The sequence below is a fragment of the Olea europaea genome, unplaced genomic scaffold (assembly GCF_002742605.1).
Source record: "Olea europaea var. sylvestris unplaced genomic scaffold, O_europaea_v1 scaffold1415, whole genome shotgun sequence".
NCBI lineage: Eukaryota > Viridiplantae > Streptophyta > Magnoliopsida > Lamiales > Oleaceae > Olea > Olea europaea.
The window spans coordinates 186,147-203,826 of record NW_019231680.1 but is presented as its reverse complement, the minus strand read 5'-3'; the positions used below and the strand labels follow the sequence as shown (position 1 = coordinate 203,826).

Genomic DNA, 17,680 nt, shown 5'->3' with positions numbered 1-17,680 from the left:
CCAGTTGTTAAATACACCACTATTAGGGTCATGCTTGCCTTGGTTGCGCATTTTGACTGGGAACTTGAACAACTTGATGTAAAAACTATTTTTCTACATGGTGAGCTTGACGAACAAATCTTCATGAATCAGCCAAAAGATTTTAAGGACCAGTCAAAATCTGATTATGTGTGTTTTATGAAAAGGTCCCTGTATAGCTTAAAACAATCACCTAGACAGTGGTACTAGGGGTGGGTGCAGGTCAGTTCGGTTCGGTTCTCTTTAGAACCGAGAACCGAACCGAACCAAAATTTTCAGGTATTTAGCAAATGAAACCGTCGAGTCCAAATATAATTATGGAACCGTTCGGGTTCGGTTCCATTCGATTCGGTTCGGTTCGGTTCGGTTCGATTTTGTACTATAATTAAAATTTTTAACATTTATAACAACATTATATAAATACAACTAATGACAAATTCAATGGTTTTGAAATGTCAGAGACTAGTAGACTACCTTGTTCAAATGATCGCTACGGTTAAAATTTCGGTTGGCGAGGTCACAGCTTCGATCGTAGGTCACAGCGTCGGTCGACGATTGTATATGTTTTGGAATGTCAGCGAGGCTGCAAGAGTCAAGATAGCATTATGCACTTTAGTGTAGATGTTTAGGGTTATTTAGTGGGTTAGATCTTGTTCAGCTAAGAAATGAGACAATAAAATGGGTAATTTGGCCAAAAATTAAAAAATTAGAAATGAAACAAATAATTGGGCCAAAAATTTGGATTTAGAAATTGTTAATTTGTTTATAAAAAATTAAAATTAAAATAAAAATAATTTGATTTATTCAATATTAAAAAAATTTAAAAAGATTCGGTTCTTGGTCTAAAACTGAGAACCGAACCGCACCCATCAGTTATCAATTCAGATATCTATTCGGGTATTTAATTTGACAAGAACCGTCGGGTTCGGTTCAGTTTGATTCGGTCAGTTCGGTTCGGGAGATTTGCCCGACCCCAAGTGGTACAACATGTTTGATTCCTTTGTACTCACTATAGGGTTCTAAAAAAGTAAATTTGATCACTGTCTATATTTTCAACATAACGAGACTGATAATAATTATTTGTTTTTGTTGCTCTATGTGGATGACATGTTTTTTATTGGTCCTTCTTCTAAGTAGATAAATAATATAAAAGCAACACTAAGTGGTGAATTTGACATGAAAGATCTAGGTAAGGTTAAGAGAATTCTAGGCATGGAAATAGAGAGAGATAGATCAAATTCTATTTTATTTTTGCATCAGTCTCCATACATATCTGAAGTGTTGAAGAAATTTAATATGAGTGATTGCAAACCTATCACGTTACCTCTTGCTAGCCATTTTATTTTATCTAAAGAACAATCTCCTTGCAACGAATGTGAAATAGAATACATGAGTAGAGTCTCATATTCTAATGTTATTGATGGTTTGCACTACACCGAATTTAGGTTTTGCTATTAATATTCTTAATAGGTATACGGCTAATCCGAGTCCTGAACATTGGAAAGCATTAAAGTGGTTATTGAGGTACTTGAAGGGTACAGGTGACGTAAGTCTAAAGTTTAGTGCTAATAAAGAAGATGTGAAATTGAAGGGTTTTGTAGATGTTGATTATGCGGGAGATATGGATGGTAGGAAATCGACTTTCTCTTACGTGTTTACCCTATCAAATTCATGTGTTAGTTGGAAATCACAGTTACAACATATTGTTGCACTATCTACCACTGAATTTGAGTATATTGCTACTACTGAAGCAATTAAAGAGACTCTATGGCTTATAGGTTTATTTCATGAATTATGTGTCTTGAATGATTATGTGGTTGTGTATTCTAATAGTCAGTCGTCTATATATTTATGTAAGAACCTCGTTATTCATGAACCACTAAATACATTGATGTTAGACTACACTTTATTAGAGATATAGTATCCCAAGAGGTGGTAAGACTTGAAAAGGTTCACACACAATACAACCTTTCAGATATGGGCATAAAAGTGCTATCACTGGTAAAGTTTAAAAGTTGCAAGGATCTTCTAAACATTGGTACAGGTAAATGATTTCAATTTTATCGGTTTTCTATTAGAGGTGTCACTAATGGAAAACGTTTTTTTCTTTTTGCAGGTCCTTTGACACCAAGGTGGAGGTTGTTAGGAAATTTGTTGTCAAACGACCTCCCCCGGGCTATGATGTTACTCGATTTAATTTTTAAGTCGGCCTAGCAAAATGACTGAATGAGAATCCAACACCACATTCAAGAAGATACAACCCAAAGATTAATTGGGTCACTCGAAACAATCTAAATATTTTAGTGTTACTCATGGCCCAACCCACTTCCTTGGATGATCTTTTAATTAAGAGAAAACGTGTGAGCCCACTTATTTATCTTTTGGGCCTCTAACTTAGCCCATTGGTTAACCTAATTACACTTTCCTCATTTGGGTCATTGGTTACAAGATAAATTGGTCTATGATCTCTCTAAGTGAGAGACCCGTTCGCTGCCTCTCTCTCTCGGTCGTTCCTGTGTGTTCTCTACTTCTACTCTTTCTACCTCTTTGTGACTACAACCCTTAGTGATGATATTCTATAAGATTTCTTGCACCTTTGTGGTCTCCTAAGTGATATATCTCATTGGCAACAGGAAGTGAACTTGGTATTGTCTTGGGTTTGTAGTTGTCTACTTTGTGGTGGTTGGAAGTGGGTATAAACTGAGCCTGAGTTATCTTTGGTGATCAATATACTCTCTACACCAACTTTTGAGATTCCAGCTCTACAGCACTCCAAAGGGTCTAAAAATTGAACCCTTAAACTCCAACAGAGCAGATTTCCTCAATGGTGGAAAATTTTTCGATATGAGTATCAGTTTATCTATCATGGTTAATACTCTCAAAATCATTAAATTAAATAAAACAAAATCTACAAACAGTCAAATATATAAAATAAAATAGGATTTTAACTTTGAAGAAAAGAAAAAACGTTCGAAACAAAATATGTCTATATCTTTCTTACAATAGGTTTAGCTATTTTGGTGATAAGAAGAAATAACTGAGTTGTAGCACCACCACCAACAATTTTTTGAAGCCATAATCTATAAATCTGTCTTTGAAAGATAATGAAAAAATGGTACTTCAAATGCCTGACGTCATTATGAAATGCAAAATCCATATGAATAAAACAAACATTTGAAGAACATAAACGAAATCTTTAAGTGAATTTATTCACTTACCACCTACTTTTTGTTCATATCCCGTGTTAGAACCAAAAGCACAACTCTAGGCTTCAAATGTGTTCCCCTATTTTCACTTTTTTAAGGCAATGACTGAAATTGAATTTCTATTTGTACTCATTCATAGAAGAAGGTAACACTGAAACACTTCAATTTAAGGTCTTCTATAGATGTTTAAATGAAAGAATTTCTTTATAGACAAAGTTTTTGAAACATTTGCTGTGTAAACTTTCGTTGCTTGATGGTTGAAGTAGAACTTTTCAGGGACTTGCTTGTTTCAGCTCTTGACAATACTACATAAAGTTGGTCATGATAGAAAACTGGTTCTAGAAAATATAAACGAACAAAATCAAGTGTTTGATCTTGTGTTTTATTTATTTTCATTGCAAAACATGGCCTAATTGAAAATTGAGTTCTTTTAAATGGAATTGAAGATTTTTCACTTTCAAGCGATATAAAAGGGATTCTTCGTAAAAAGACATGTTTTCCACAACATTCGTCAGATGTAATTTTTGCAACAATTACATTCTTCTCAAAATTTCGGCGAGTGAGTTGTGTTCCATTGCATAGTCCTTTGGAAGGGTTGATATTTCGTAGTAACATTATAGGGCAATTTACTTTAAATTTCAATTCATGTGGTGGAATACCATTTGAGAACAAACTATTAAGTAAATCTTCTTACAAGCTCTATTCCAATTTATCAATTGCTTCATCAAAGCTATGATATGTAAATATTTGACCAGGAATCCATTCCAATAGATTTTGTTAATATGATCAACACGTAATTTTTAAGCGTAAGAATAACTCGATTTGTCGTCATATGTAAAATGTCAGCGTATGCTTCTATATTGGGAAAGACATGATGTATTAATTTTTTTTAAAGATGTTATTTCATCCTTGAACAGTACAATTATACTCTTCGAAAGCTCAATGCAATTACGAATATGTTGTTCCTCCGTTCTGTTTCCAATTCTTATTAAGTAATCACACAAGGTAGGATCGAGCTTCGCCCTCAAATTCTCATCTAGCAACAGATGTGAAAGCAAAGGTCAAAGTTCAAAGAAGTCTGTGTGAGCTTTCATTATGTTTTCTTTTTCTCTCATGGTACCACCGAAAGAACATGTCTGTTAAGACTTGTGGTTCATCTTAAAAGGTTAACATTGTTAAGCGGAGTAGCCCAAGATCTTATAAACTAGTCTATATTTTCATCATTATTCGATGTGATATTTTTATCTCTTGACATGCCCCAACAAGATGGTGGCTCATTTTTTGAGCAGACCAATCTTGAAACTCGTATGTTCATTTTTTTAGTCTTAATCAGATTGAATCGTTCGTTGGAATTTAATAGGCTCTGATGTCATGTTAAGATTTGGAGTTCCATCTTAAAAGGTTAACCTTGTTAAGCGGAGTAGTCAAAGACCTTATAAGTTAGTCTATATTTTCATCATTATTCGATGTGGGATTTTTATCCCTTAACAATGTCGAAAATCCCCTCTGAGAATCATCACTTTCCCATCGAAAGGCTAGTTACAATCAGTAATATCTTTTAGCATTTTATTCACAACTTCAATAGCACAACGATTTACCATGATCGTTGTCAAGGTGTTTGGTGATGCCGTTGGTAGCGATGATGGTGCTGAAGTTTGGTGTGTGATTACTATGTTGGTGGGTCAGTTTGCATTGATGTGGTGTGTGATTGTGGCTTTGCACGGTCTAGTGAGGTGGTGGTGTTCATGGTGATCATGGAAGTGGTGGTTGTCGTGTGGTGGTCGTGGGTAGATGGGATGGGATGACAGGTGTTTGCGATCGATTATTTGGTTGTTTTTTATCAACAAATTAGTTAAGGGGGTGTTTGATAGGTATTTTTATATTAAAATGTATTTTCGAATAGTAAATTGATATGAAATGTGTGGTTGAGAAATAAGGAAATTTTTTTTATTTACGTGTAATATTATTTTAATAAAGAATGTGTGGTTGAAAAGAAAATAAAGAAAAATACATTTCAAAAAAAATAGCTACCAAATGGGGCCTAATTTGTATTCAATAAATAATATGTGACATGAAAAATGTAATTGTGACTCACAATTTATTAAGTTGTAACCACCAATTAATTTGATAATTTGTGACTAGTAAAAGATTTGATTTTGGATCGATGAATAACTTGTGACCTATAGAATTTTTGATTTGTTCTCCAAAAAAATTTGTGACCTATAGAATTTTTGATTTGTTCTCGAAAAATAATTTGTAATCAATTAATTCGATAATTTATTACCAAATTATATAGATTTGTCACCTTAATATGTATAATTAATAAAATATTTTTAATCAATTATTTTATAAATAAAATTTAATAATATATGATTTTTGAAATTTTAAACTTTATTTATTAGTTTTGAAATAGGTCAAAGTTAAACACTGATTTTTTCCCTAAATTTATTTAATTTACTGCGTGTGAAATTTAACCAATGAAATAACAATAGCTGATTAGAGTGCTTGAAACCAAAAGTAAACGAAGTCTGGTGATAAAAATTGAAATTAACCCCCAAAATAATAATCAATTATGTCCCGTGGAGAGAATACAAGAAAGAATAATAAAGAAGAAAAAGGACTACCGAAATTAGAGGGGGCCAAACTGGAATAAATAAATATATTCAAATTTCAAAACAGTCTGATAATTCGATCGTCCAATTCAAACCCCTCTGATTCAACCTCTGGATAGAAGTTCATTGTATGAGCTTTGATAAATTAAAAATCAATATAGCCCGAATAACCTAGAAAAACCCATATCAAATTCCAGAGTTGAATTGATGCTGCAGAATATCATAAATTCTGATTATTTGAATTGGATCGGTAGCTCATATTCGCCTCCCTCATGGGCAGCTCTAATCGCTGGATTTTTCGTGATCCTTACTTTGACCCTCTCTGTGTATCTGCTATTCGAGCATCTCTCCGCCTACAAAAACCCCGAGGTCGTACATAGATTTCGTATAACGATTTTCTTGATTTTGTTATTCTTAGTTTTTCTGTGGGTTTTTGGATTCTGAAATTAATCTTTGTTCGTTTTCTGTGGACTGTGGGTGGATTACAGGAGCAAAAATTTTTGATTGGTGTGGTATTGATGGTGCCGTGTTATGCTGTTGAATCAGTAAGTTATTCTTTCATGTGATTCAATTCATTATTTTTCAAAACTAGATTGAAATGAGATTAATATTTGATGATTTATCCGATCGAGCTGAATTTGCATAGTGGAAGCACATATTTGTTCTGGATCCTCCCTTATTCCCCGCCCAACCCCTTTGATTTTTTGTAATCTTAAAGCGTCTTGAGGGGTAACTAAGTGTGATAAAGAGTTTCTGCAATGAAGTATAAGATATTTTACAAACTTTGTTTTAAATACCTTGGAAAGTTGCATAGAAATGGTCGGTTCTTCTAATCACAAAAGCTGATCCACAGGTTTTTTAAGGCCTTGGGAAAATTTATAGACTGTGTACCAATATTTAAAATCCAATCATATTCCAGTGACAGTTTGTTTTGAAGGATAGTCAAAATGAGCACATCATAAAACATTGCAATGGTACTAGCAGCAACTTCTTCAGATAATCCAAGAGTCATGTAATCACATCTGGAACTTATCTTGCTCTGACATGGTTTACTTGTGCAGTTTGTATCATTGGTAAACCCAGCAATTAGTGTTGATATTGAGATCCTGCGTGATTGCTATGAATCCTTTGCCATGTATTGCTTCGGGAGATATCTCGTTGCATGTTTAGGTATGAATATCATTCTTTCAAAAAAGAAAAAACAATGTTATTCTGTCTACATACGGTTTACAATTTAGATTTGGATTAGCTTATTATTTTCACTTTCCCGTTATAAATATTTTACTTCTTGTTATTCCAGTTTCTATTTTTTGATTTTTAGAATAAAAGGCCTCAACATCCATGTTTCTGTTTTCTGAAAGAAGCTCATTAATGTTATGTTAGTTGTAATTGTCACCAATCAATAATTTGCTTGATACAGTACAATCCTAAACTTCCAAAAAAACTCATGTCTTGTATGACTAGCTCATTGTATTTTCTCATGTATTAATGTTTTGAATTAGGTGGAGAAGAAAGGACAATCGCATTTATGAAGAGGGAAGGACGCATAAGTGCGAAAATGCCCCTATTAGATCATGGGTCTGAAAGGGGAATTGTAAAGCACCCCTTTCCCATGAATCTTATTTTAAAGCCTTGGAAAATGGGTCAATGGGTTTACCAAGTTATCAAGTTTGGTATTGTTCAATATGTAAGTTTTCCTCTTCTAATAAACCTTTTAGCCTATGGTATTGTCAACTCATTATCTATTTTTTCACCATGGGAAATGAACCACATAAATTTCTATGGCAGATGATTATAAAAGCAGTTACTGCTATTTTGGCAGTGATTCTTGAAGTTTTTGGTGTATATTGTGAAGGAGACTTCAAATGGAATTGTGGGTAAGATAGATGTATATCTCCTAAATATTTGGGATAGTCAATCATTACATTTTTGGTTACGTATGGGATTACTTACTTGGTCGGAAAAAGGAATGCAAAGCATATGTTAGTATTGGACTTATCTTGAGATCTCAGAGTGTTTTTAACCCAGATGGCTTGAGGATCGTTAAAATGTGTAGGAATAATCGACTTGTCTTGGTTTCCATGATTTCTCATCAGATGCTATAAACATGCGGTTATAATAACAAAGTTGTGTTGATGTCTTGTGGTTTCATGTGGGTGAACTTTCTCCGATGCAAAATAACTCCCTCATTGACTTCTGCATAGCGCCTGGGCATATGATTGACTCTGCAGATCAGTTATTTGTGACGTGGGTGGGTGGATGGAGGGATGCATTAAAAGAAAGAAAAAGTTGTTAGTATGATCAAACCAAGCTCATCTAGTTATTATCCTCCTCCATCTCTCTTGACATTCTGAAGATTGCTAGTATCTGGCCTAAGTAAAGATTCCCTGCAAAGCTTCACAAGACGAAAAAGATTTATCATCCTCTCTCAGAAGGATGCTGTTTCATTTGTTTACAGATTTTTATGAATGTGATTATGTGCATTCAGTAGTTTGTCACTTGACAGGGTTAGTGAAGTTATCACTTGGCTAACAAGGAGTAGGAGGAGAAAAGGGTTCGGTCTATTTTGTTCTTTTAGTGTTTCACATTGACTAAAAATCCTTGCCTGTTTTCTTTGATTGTCTTCTGTCCTGCAAATTAAGATTTATTCAAGCGTTACCTCATCATCAACTCTTTCCGTCATGTTTAAGTAACGATCTGGTGTTGACCTTTACTTTTTTGACAGATTGTAAATGATTTGAAGTTTACGGTCACTCAAGCGGTAGAACCTGTGGAGAAAGGAATCAATAAGTTCAATCAGAAATTGCATAAGATTTCTCAGAACATAAAGAGGCATGACAAGGGGAGGAGAACAAAGGATGACAGTTGCATAGCTACGACTTCACCAACACGGAGAGTGATCCGAGGAATAGACGATCCTCTCTTAAATGGCAGTATCAGCGACAGTGGCAGTTCAAGGAGAAAGAAGCATCGTCGAAAATCAGGGTATACCAGTGCTGAAAGCGGTGGAGAGAGTAGCAGCGGTGATCAGACCTTTGGTGGTTATCAAATTCATGGCCGTAGGTGGGTTATCAAAGATTAGTTATGGTAAATGGTTTGGCTTCATTACTTTACGTTTCATTGTTAAGAATTAAACCCACCAACGTGACACACCAGGCTGCAACTGTGCATTTTCTGGCATTTTATGCCCCGAGAGAAGTTCTGTTTCTTGTCCTTTATTAAAGGTGTAAGGGTAATATATTCAAAGGGCCTGTAGATTTTGGACTCCTGTCGTGTTATTTTGCAGACAGCAGGCCTTGATGATTTTGTATAGGGATCCATATCGATTTGGTCACAACTCATTGTATTAAGATCTGTTTCCCTAATACTAAATCTCAATTCGTGCCTTGGCTATTTTGTGTATTAAGCCTTTGCCCAGTGAAGTTGATTCTTGTTAGATGTATCACCCAATAGAAAAGCATGGAAAATTCTTGTGCCCTCTCCCTCTATGCAATGGAATGCCCAAGTAGGTGATACAAGGATTTTTATGTCTGAAGCCATCAGTTTCATCAGGGGTTAATCTCAAATGAACTTGAGCGATTATGCCAATTGTCATTGATGTTTTATTATGGTAATACGAGGATTTTTATGTCTGAAAACCAATTGTCATTGATGTTTATTATGTTAATAGTTATTCAAGTTTCCAAATGTTTATACTAATGATCATTCGATTGAAAAAAAGACATTAAGGCCCCGTTTAGTAGTCATTTTTTTCAAAATGTATTTTTCTCTCTTCCTTTTAACCACACATTCTTTATTAAATAATATTACACGTAAATCAAAATTTTTTACTTATTTTTTAATTACATATTTCACATCAATTTATTATTTTAGAATGTATTTTTACATAAAAAATGCTTATTAAACACCCTCTAAATTTCACGTGGCACTTAGGAATTGCAAATTAAACACATTCTAATTAGAAAACATAATTCAACTTTAATTATGGCTACATTTTTGTGCTTAAATTGTATAATAAACACACTTTCTCTAACGAATTTTGTTGACATTAGAGTAGTAAATAGCACTATTTGATTACATGATGAAGCATAATATTTTTAATCGAGTTATAACCTTTATAAACTTGAATAACTATTATCATGAGAAAAATAATCATCGTATGTTAGAGAGAGAATCAACAAAAATAACATTCACAATTCAACTATTTTTTATGATGATCAAGCCTCGAAATATTATCCAAGCTCGACTATCAAGCTCAACAGTACGAAATAAAATTGAAAAAATAAAAATAAAAAAATCACTCGGACTCCTTGAAAAAATAAATAATAAAATCATCGTATATAATAGTTAACCTTGTGCCTATAAGCTATACACAACCAAAATTTGAAAAAGTAAAAAGAACTAAAATTTACACAAGTTTCAGCTTGAAAGTAAAAACAGAATTCTACAAGTACTTAACCAGATTATTGCAACTGAAATTTTGTTGAATTAGTTTGTGTGAAACAGTACTCATCAATGCAATCACCACCGACATTTATACGAATTGTTGCCTGTAAATTCCAGATCATCCCGTCCAGTTCCAAATTCGTGTTAGATCTCCTGCTTGTATTTAACTGCATTGCGCATTTTCCCCTACACTTGTATTGATTTTTTCCTCAATAAGAATTTTAAAAAAAAAAAAACAACACTTCAATCACAACATCCAATTGTTCGTTTCAACCTATCATTATTCAATTCTCTCCTTAATATATATTTGATTACATTTTTAAACTTCCCTGCATTTGTTGGAACTATTGTTCTCCAAAATCGAGTGAATAAATAAACAATGAGGCGTCGAGTCTCAGATTTTCGGCGACCAGTGAGGCGACGATTTTCAAATGTATTCTGGATAATTTCGTGTGGGTTAGTAATTCTGCTATTTATTGGTCTGTTAAGTAGAGAGAATCAGCAGCCCACTTCAAGATCGGCTGCCAAGGTAATTATTGATCTCAATTTATCTTTCTTTTTCCTCTTTTTCCGATTTGAACCGAGAAACTGAGAAATCGCGTAAATGTAATAAAACCTTTCATTGGAGTCTAGATTTTAGTTTGATGACCTGGGTACATTTAATTTGTTTGTTCTTTAATGGGCGTCTTCTTGTTTTGTTAATGATGGAAATTTGAGATGTAGTTGATGGAATGTGTATAAAGAGGGAAGAATTGTTTACGCTGGCATTCCGGTTTCAGTTCTGCGAAGTGTTTAATGTATATATACGGGATTCTTATTGATTGGAGAGGAATGTCAATTGAATTGACTTTGTCGTTTTTGCAATTTATTTTAGATTATAGGATATTGATGAACGTTTAATCCTATAGGAAATTGCTAGTAAATTCAGTAAACTATCTAGAAGTCTATTCTTTCTCAGAGGCACTTAGTTTTTGAATGCTACATTCTCAATCTTTTTTCCCTCAAAGAAGGGACTTGTGCAGAAATTTGACTCCAGATGTGGTTAATGTAAGAGAAAAAGGTGTATGCATACAGTCATACAGAACTGAAGAAATAAATTATTATATACATGTTAAGGAGAAGGATATGTGTAGCAGTGAGAGAGGCAGGAATGAGAGAGGTAAGTAAGAATTTCAGTTTAAGCACTAATGCGCTCATTTTTCTTGACTAACATGAAAGTTTTAAGTACTGCTTGGTTAGATTAAAATGCCCTCTTTAAATAATTAGATTGATTAACATTTTTGGAAATTACTAGAGAAAAAATATTTAGGAGGAGGAAAATAGATATATGTAAGTTTAGTGTTTCGTTTTGTGATATTGGCAATGACTTTAGGCAAGTAGCAGCCTATTGTGGTAGCTGTTTTCTAGAATTTGTCTTACATAATTGTGGCCATTTTAATGTGAAAGTTCAGGAACGTTCTACAACCACTTGAAAATTCACAATGAACGTTGTGCTACGTCAAATTCAAGTTTTAGATATTACCAAGTTTACGTTCCAATCAGTTTATTATTCGACCTCGTTACGGAATTGATTAATCAAAGCAACACTTCACTTTAATTAATTGTCTAGGTGATTAAATATACAGTCCAATTAATTCCTATGTTGAACTACCCGTTTGCGTAAAGTAAATAAAATAATACAAAACACAACTCACGATATGATGACGGAGAAACCCCAACGTGGGTAAAACTCCGGGACCAAATCAGTAAGTTCCACTATAGCAATTCAGCAAGTACAAGTTCTGCCAAACTCCGTACCCAGTCAGATCCGCTATTCTAGTCTCACGATCTACTGTCGTAGATACTACTAGTCTCATGCTAGCTTCCCGATTTACCTGCTGCAGCCCAATCTGCTGTCCAATACAACCTCTTGGTCTTTAGTTGATTGTATCACCAAGTGGAATTCCAATAACCTCCTGTTCTTGTCCAGTTCCTGCGCTTGTCATCCACCTCTCTCAATCCCCCTTTGAGAGAGTCCCTTCCTCAACAGATGAAAAAGTACCGGTGTTTTGTCTTCACAAACTTGATATTTTTCCCAAAATATTGGTTGCCGGATCACAAGAATAAGATTGATGAATTCTCCAGTTGGTTGTATACTTGGATCTCGTCACAATGATATGAATGTGTTCTAATATGAAAGCACAATGAAGCAACCCCTTATTTTCGTTCACGGCCTTTGTATTTATAGTTGGGGGCAATTTCGAGTTCTAGGCCGTGTCAAACTTTCCAAAAATCGAAAATGCGATTTTCCATATAACACTGTCGCTCGAGCAAAAAGTGAGCGGAGAGCGAGCGACAGTACTTCGCTCGAGCGAAAAGCGAGCGGCGAGCGAGCGACGTCCATTCTGCTTTTCTCGCTCGAGCGGCGGCAGGGCGAATAGCTAGCGAACTTTCGGCGCCGCGACCTTGATTTGAACCAAACACTCAAACCCTAGTGCCTACCATCTAGCTTTGCTAAATTGCACCCTAAGTCCCTGACTTTTATAATATTGTACAATTGAGTCCCTGACTTTTACAAATTTACAATTTAGTCCTTTTGTCCACAAAATCCCCAATTACACCTTTAGACCTAACAGAATGATTGAAGAAGAATTTTAGATTCGTTAACTGAAACATTGATTGAAGAGAGATGTTTATTTTAGACAATGGTTTACATGTTTTAGATGATCATGATGGGATTTGGGATCATAAAAAAAATTACTTAAGGAGGGACGCTTTGCATTTACATAGATGACATTCAACATAAGTTGTTCTAGGTTTAATTTGAAAATTGTTGCTAAGGTCCAGATCCAGGCTATCCCATTTTTGGAGCTTCTATATCAGCCAACCTCATAATTGTGTACTGGAGGAAACTCGTTTGAGCATTTGAACTCTATGTAGTAGAAGTCAGAGACGAAAGAATGGGCATTCACTAAATGGTACTCTAGTTATCTGATGCAAAGATTAAAGCACCCATGGTTTGAATGGTGGAGGTGTGATTTCATCCAAGTTTACCAGACATCGCTATAGCTTTAGAAACATGTTCGTACACTGGTCCAAAATTGGGTATACTGGTGACTTGGAATGCTAACCTTTTTCTCGAATATTAATAGCATTCCCTTTGCAGTATTGTTTATTCAAATCATGAAATTTATTCATCATCTAGAGAATATAATAGCATCATTAAATTTTTCATGAAGATTTTTCAGTGTTTATAGTATAAAGAATCCTACCCCTTAGGGCACCATTTTACTCGGTATAACAAATCGTGCTCTTGATCTTTTTCCATGAATGGTGATTGTATCATAGGTTATCAGGGTTAAATGAATTTGCAATCTTTGATTATTTCTTTTTGAAAATGATGGTGATTTAAGGAAAATATATGTATATCAGGAAAAGTACAAGTTTGTTCTTTTGGTGGAGAAATAATATTTTAACAAGGAATAGGTATCAGAAGAATATAATAATGTAAATGAAATAATCATTTTGACCTATATGAACACAATGCAGCAAGTTACAGTTTCTGAATGTTGTCTTAGCACTTATTTCTAGAAAATGTCAAATGTTGTTCTTACGGGCCTCTGTCAAGAAGATTGAGGCATTAAATACACCCTAGAACACATGGCTATGCCCAGTAGTCGAGGTACTTAGATATACGAAGAAAATGCCATCATCATATTCCACTGGCAATTTTGGGCTTGCGCACGTGTGGGGCTTCGGTAGGATTCACCTAAAAAATGTGTTATAGGCCATTGAACAGAAAATAATTATTTAAGTTTGTTTGCTGTCTTTTCATAGCTACTATATCAAATTATTTCTGGAAACGGGTGTTATTGTATGTTAGTTTCCTTAAATAGAAACAACTATGAAACCAGACAAGATATTCTCTCGCAGGTGTTTATTGTTGTATATCAGAGTAGGATGGCTTTAAGCATTAAAGGTTTAGTGCCAAGAACTCCTCCTAGAGTACTCTGAAACTATGTTCCATGCAAAGATCCTCTTGATCTTAACATTTTGCCATGGTTGCATGCCAATCTTATTATTGTCAGCAAATATTTTTGTCTATGCCAGGCTGGATTGGAAGTCTGAAGTCGTGGATGTTTGTCAAATTTGCACTCGTGTAAAGGGGAAACATACATTCATTTGTGTTGGATTCGACATGCATCTTAATTGACATTATTTGGCTGTCTTTTGCTAACGAAATATTCTTCTATAATTTAATTATCTTATTGTTGCTTTTGTACAGTTAATTGTTTTATGTGTTATTTCCTCATCATATCATTCTAACCTTCCTAGTGCAGAATGAGAGTTTTCTTTTTCTTTTTTTATGTCTGCTTTTTATTCCATGCAGAGATCCTATAGACGTGATAAAATTATAGAAGGCCTTAATATCACTGATGAAATGTTGAGTCCTGATTCTGTAGATAGGCAATTGAATGATCAAATTTCTCTAGCAAAGGCATTTCTTGTCATTGCTAAAGAAAGCAACAACCTCCAATTTGCATGGGAACTTAGTGCTCAAATTCGTAACTCACAAATCCTTCTTTCTAATGCTGCTTTAAGAAGAACTCCTTTGACAACAAGTGAATCAGAAACTGCAATTCGTGATATGGCACTTTTGCTCTTCCAAGCCCAACAACTCCACTATGACAGTGCAACCATGATCATGAGACTGAAAGCAAAGATCCAGGGTCTCGAAGAACAAATGAATTCTGTTAATGAGAAGAGTTCAAAGTACGGACAAATAGCTGCTGAAGAAGTTCCAAAGAGTTTGTATTGCCTTGGTGTCCGGTTAACAAGTGAATGGTTCAAGAATTCAAATTTACAGAGGAAACTCAAGGAGAGAAGGCAAACTGCGATAAAACTCAAGGATAATAACCTTTATCATTTCTGCATCTTCTCTGACAACGTCCTTGCAACTTCAGTTGTGGTAAATTCAACAGCATGGAATTCCAAAAATCCTGAAACTGTAGTGTTCCACCTCATAACTGATGAGGTGAATTATGCTGCAATGAATGCTTGGTTCACTACAAACAGTTTCCAGGGAGTAACTGTGGATGTTCAAAAGATAGAAGACTTTAGCTGGTTGAATGCTACTTATGTTCCTGTTCTTAAGCAACTTCAAGACTCGGACACCCGAAACTACTATTTTTCTGGTAGCGATGATGATAACCGTACTCCAATCAAGTTCCGGAATCCTAAGTATTTATCTATGCTTAACCACCTCAGATTCTACATTCCCGAAGTTTTTCCTGCACTGAAGAAAATAGTTTTTTTTGATGATGACGTTGTAGTTCAGAAGGACCTGTCATCCCTGTTCTCCATAGATCTGAATGGAAATGTCAATGGCGCAGTGGAAACATGCATGGAGACATTCCATAGATACCACAAGTACTTGAACTACTCTCACCCTCTAATTCGTGAACATTTCGATGCTGATGCATGTGGGTGGGCATTTGGGATGAATGTTTTTGACTTGGTCCAGTGGAGGAAAAGAAATGTCACAGGCATCTACCACTATTGGCAGGAAAAGAATGTGGACAGGACCTTATGGAAACTAGGCACCCTGCCCCCGGGATTGTTAACTTTCTACGGATTGACAGAGCCTTTAAATCCCTCATGGCATGTTCTAGGTCTTGGATACACAAATGTCGATCCTCAGTTGATCAAGAAGGGAGCTGTGCTGCATTTTAATGGGAACTCGAAACCGTGGTTAAAGATTGGGATGGAAAAGTATAAACCCCTTTGGGATAAATATGTGGATTATAGTCATCCTCTATTACAGCAGTGCAATGTTCACTAATTTCAACTCAGCATCTATGTGACTCACTTGTTAAGACAATTATGTATCCAGGAACTTTGCATCATATGTCGCAGAGGCTTCCATTTGGACCATATTCTGTATGCAGGGATTTCTTCAACTAAATTATTTATTGGATGAAAGGGCTTCTTGTAATCATTGGTATTTTATTTTTTCTAAATTTTTGTTGTAATATCATTGATATGGTTTGGTTGCACTTTTATCTTTATTTTTTTTTAGTTAAATTAATTATAGATGTTGTTGACCCTAAAAAGTGCGCCAACAGATGTCGGTCTCACTCGCGCTTGCGTGGGCGAATGCCCAACACGCTAAGACACGTGGACGGTCTAAAACGAGCGGTTCGAAGGACATGGGAGTAGCCCAACGACGCGGGACAGTGACGTTCGGAATCCGACGGGTTGTTCATAGTCCGATTGTACAATAATTACCAATCGGTGTTCATAAATGTATATGTAAATGTGTATAAACTTGATTTGTGTATTGCAAGTAAAATGAAAGAGAGTTGAGTAAATGTAGTTCTTTGTATTGATTCTTGCATTAGCCTTTTGATATTACATAAGGGGAGTATTTATAGTAATACCTATGAAATGGGAGTCCTTGGATGAAGTAGCACGTGGTCTCATCTCTTTAGTTCAAACATCTTTTCCTAGGTATGGGGCTTGACTTGCTAGCTTGCGGCGCATTTATTACTTGTGCAGGGCCTCCATGCTAGTGACAAGACTTGACCTTTATGCTTATGACAAACGTTCCATCAATCATTCGAATAAGATTTGTGCAGGCGATCTCTTGGGAGAAGTAACCATGGAGGATGTTTCCTTGTGGTTCAGAGGCTCGCGCATCAGCTTCGGGGCTTCGGCCATTTGTCATGATACTTCCACTTGAGGGCCTCAACTGCTCTCAACAGGTTTCAGCAGCCTGGCTTCGGTTCGTAGGCCTCGGTCAATGGGCCTCGAACAAAAAGGAGCCTCGACAGATGGACTTCGACTCGATGAGTAACCTCTTTACTTGCATTTCCTTGGCCAGTCTGAGGCCCGCAAGGAGTGCCTCATACTCAGCTACATTATTGGTGGCTTTGAATCTGAACCTCACCACCGAGGTGAGCTTGTGACCCTCGGGGCTTATGAGGACAATACCAGCGCCTGAGCCGAGCTCCCCAGCTGAACCATCAACGAAGAGGCTCCACGTAGGGGGCTCAATGGGTTCCATAATTGCATCCACCTCGGGTAGGTTGGCGAATTCAGCCACAAAGTCAGCTAAGGCTTGCCCCTTGATGGCTGCCTTAGCCTTGAACACAAGGTCGAATTCACTTAGTTCCACTGCCCATTTCAATAGTCTTCTTGAGGCATTGGTCTTTTGGAGTACCTGCCTCAGGGGAAAATTTGTAAGTACATGGATGGTATGAGCTTGGAAGTAGGGTCTCAATTTCCTGGAGGCCGTGATTAAGGCCAGAGCGTGCTTCTCCATATCGGGGTAATGGGTTTCCGGCGATAGGAGCGCTTTACTCGTATAGTAGACGGGGAGTTGGGTGGACCCTTCTTCTCGAATCAGAACCGAACTGA

The 17,680-nt window shown here is 35.8% G+C and overlaps 2 protein-coding genes across 3 annotated transcripts; both read left to right on the top strand.

Annotated features, from left to right (window-relative positions):
* Positions 1–5,855: 5,855 nt before the first annotated feature.
* LOC111375795 (protein LAZ1-like) lies at positions 5,856–9,258 on the top strand. The gene is made up of 7 exons (XM_022998689.1): positions 5,856–6,205; positions 6,325–6,381; positions 6,898–7,006; positions 7,339–7,523; positions 7,625–7,716; positions 7,964–8,087; positions 8,562–9,258. Exons 1-7 carry the CDS (start codon positions 6,044–6,046, stop codon positions 8,916–8,918), a joined length of 1,086 nt encoding a protein of 361 aa, XP_022854457.1. The 5' UTR covers positions 5,856–6,043; the 3' UTR covers positions 8,919–9,258.
* A 1,034-nt stretch (positions 9,259–10,292) lies between these two features.
* On the top strand, positions 10,293–16,317 carry LOC111375788 (probable galacturonosyltransferase 10). Of its 2 annotated transcripts, none has more exons than XM_022998681.1 (2): positions 10,293–10,811; positions 14,652–16,317. In XM_022998681.1, the coding sequence occupies exons 1-2, from the start codon at positions 10,662–10,664 to the stop codon at positions 16,101–16,103; spliced, it is 1,602 nt and encodes a 533-aa protein (XP_022854449.1). In that variant the 5' UTR covers positions 10,293–10,661; the 3' UTR covers positions 16,104–16,317. The 2 variants fall into 2 exon arrangements, with proteins under 2 accessions (XP_022854449.1, XP_022854450.1); XM_022998682.1 differs by lacking the exon at positions 10,293–10,811 and adding an exon at positions 10,881–11,441.
* Positions 16,318–17,680: the final 1,363 nt, after the last annotated feature.

What these genes read in the sequence shown, in the direction of transcription:
- LOC111375795 (XM_022998689.1), top strand. Translation starts at nt 6,044, where the DNA reads ATGCTGCAGAATATCATAAATTCTGATTATTTGAATTGGATCGGTAGC. An exon ending in CCGCCTACAAAAACCCCGAG is followed by an intron (nt 6,206 to 6,324) that starts GTCGTACATAGA and finishes GGTGGATTACAG; the next exon opens with GAGCAAAAATTTTTGATTGG. An exon ending in ATATCTCGTTGCATGTTTAG is followed by an intron (nt 7,007 to 7,338) that starts GTATGAATATCA and finishes GTTTTGAATTAG; the next exon opens with GTGGAGAAGAAAGGACAATC.
- LOC111375788 (XM_022998681.1), top strand. Translation starts at nt 10,662, where the DNA reads ATGAGGCGTCGAGTCTCAGATTTTCGGCGACCAGTGAGGCGACGATTT. An exon ending in CTTCAAGATCGGCTGCCAAG is followed by an intron (nt 10,812 to 14,651) that starts GTAATTATTGAT and finishes TATTCCATGCAG; the next exon opens with AGATCCTATAGACGTGATAA.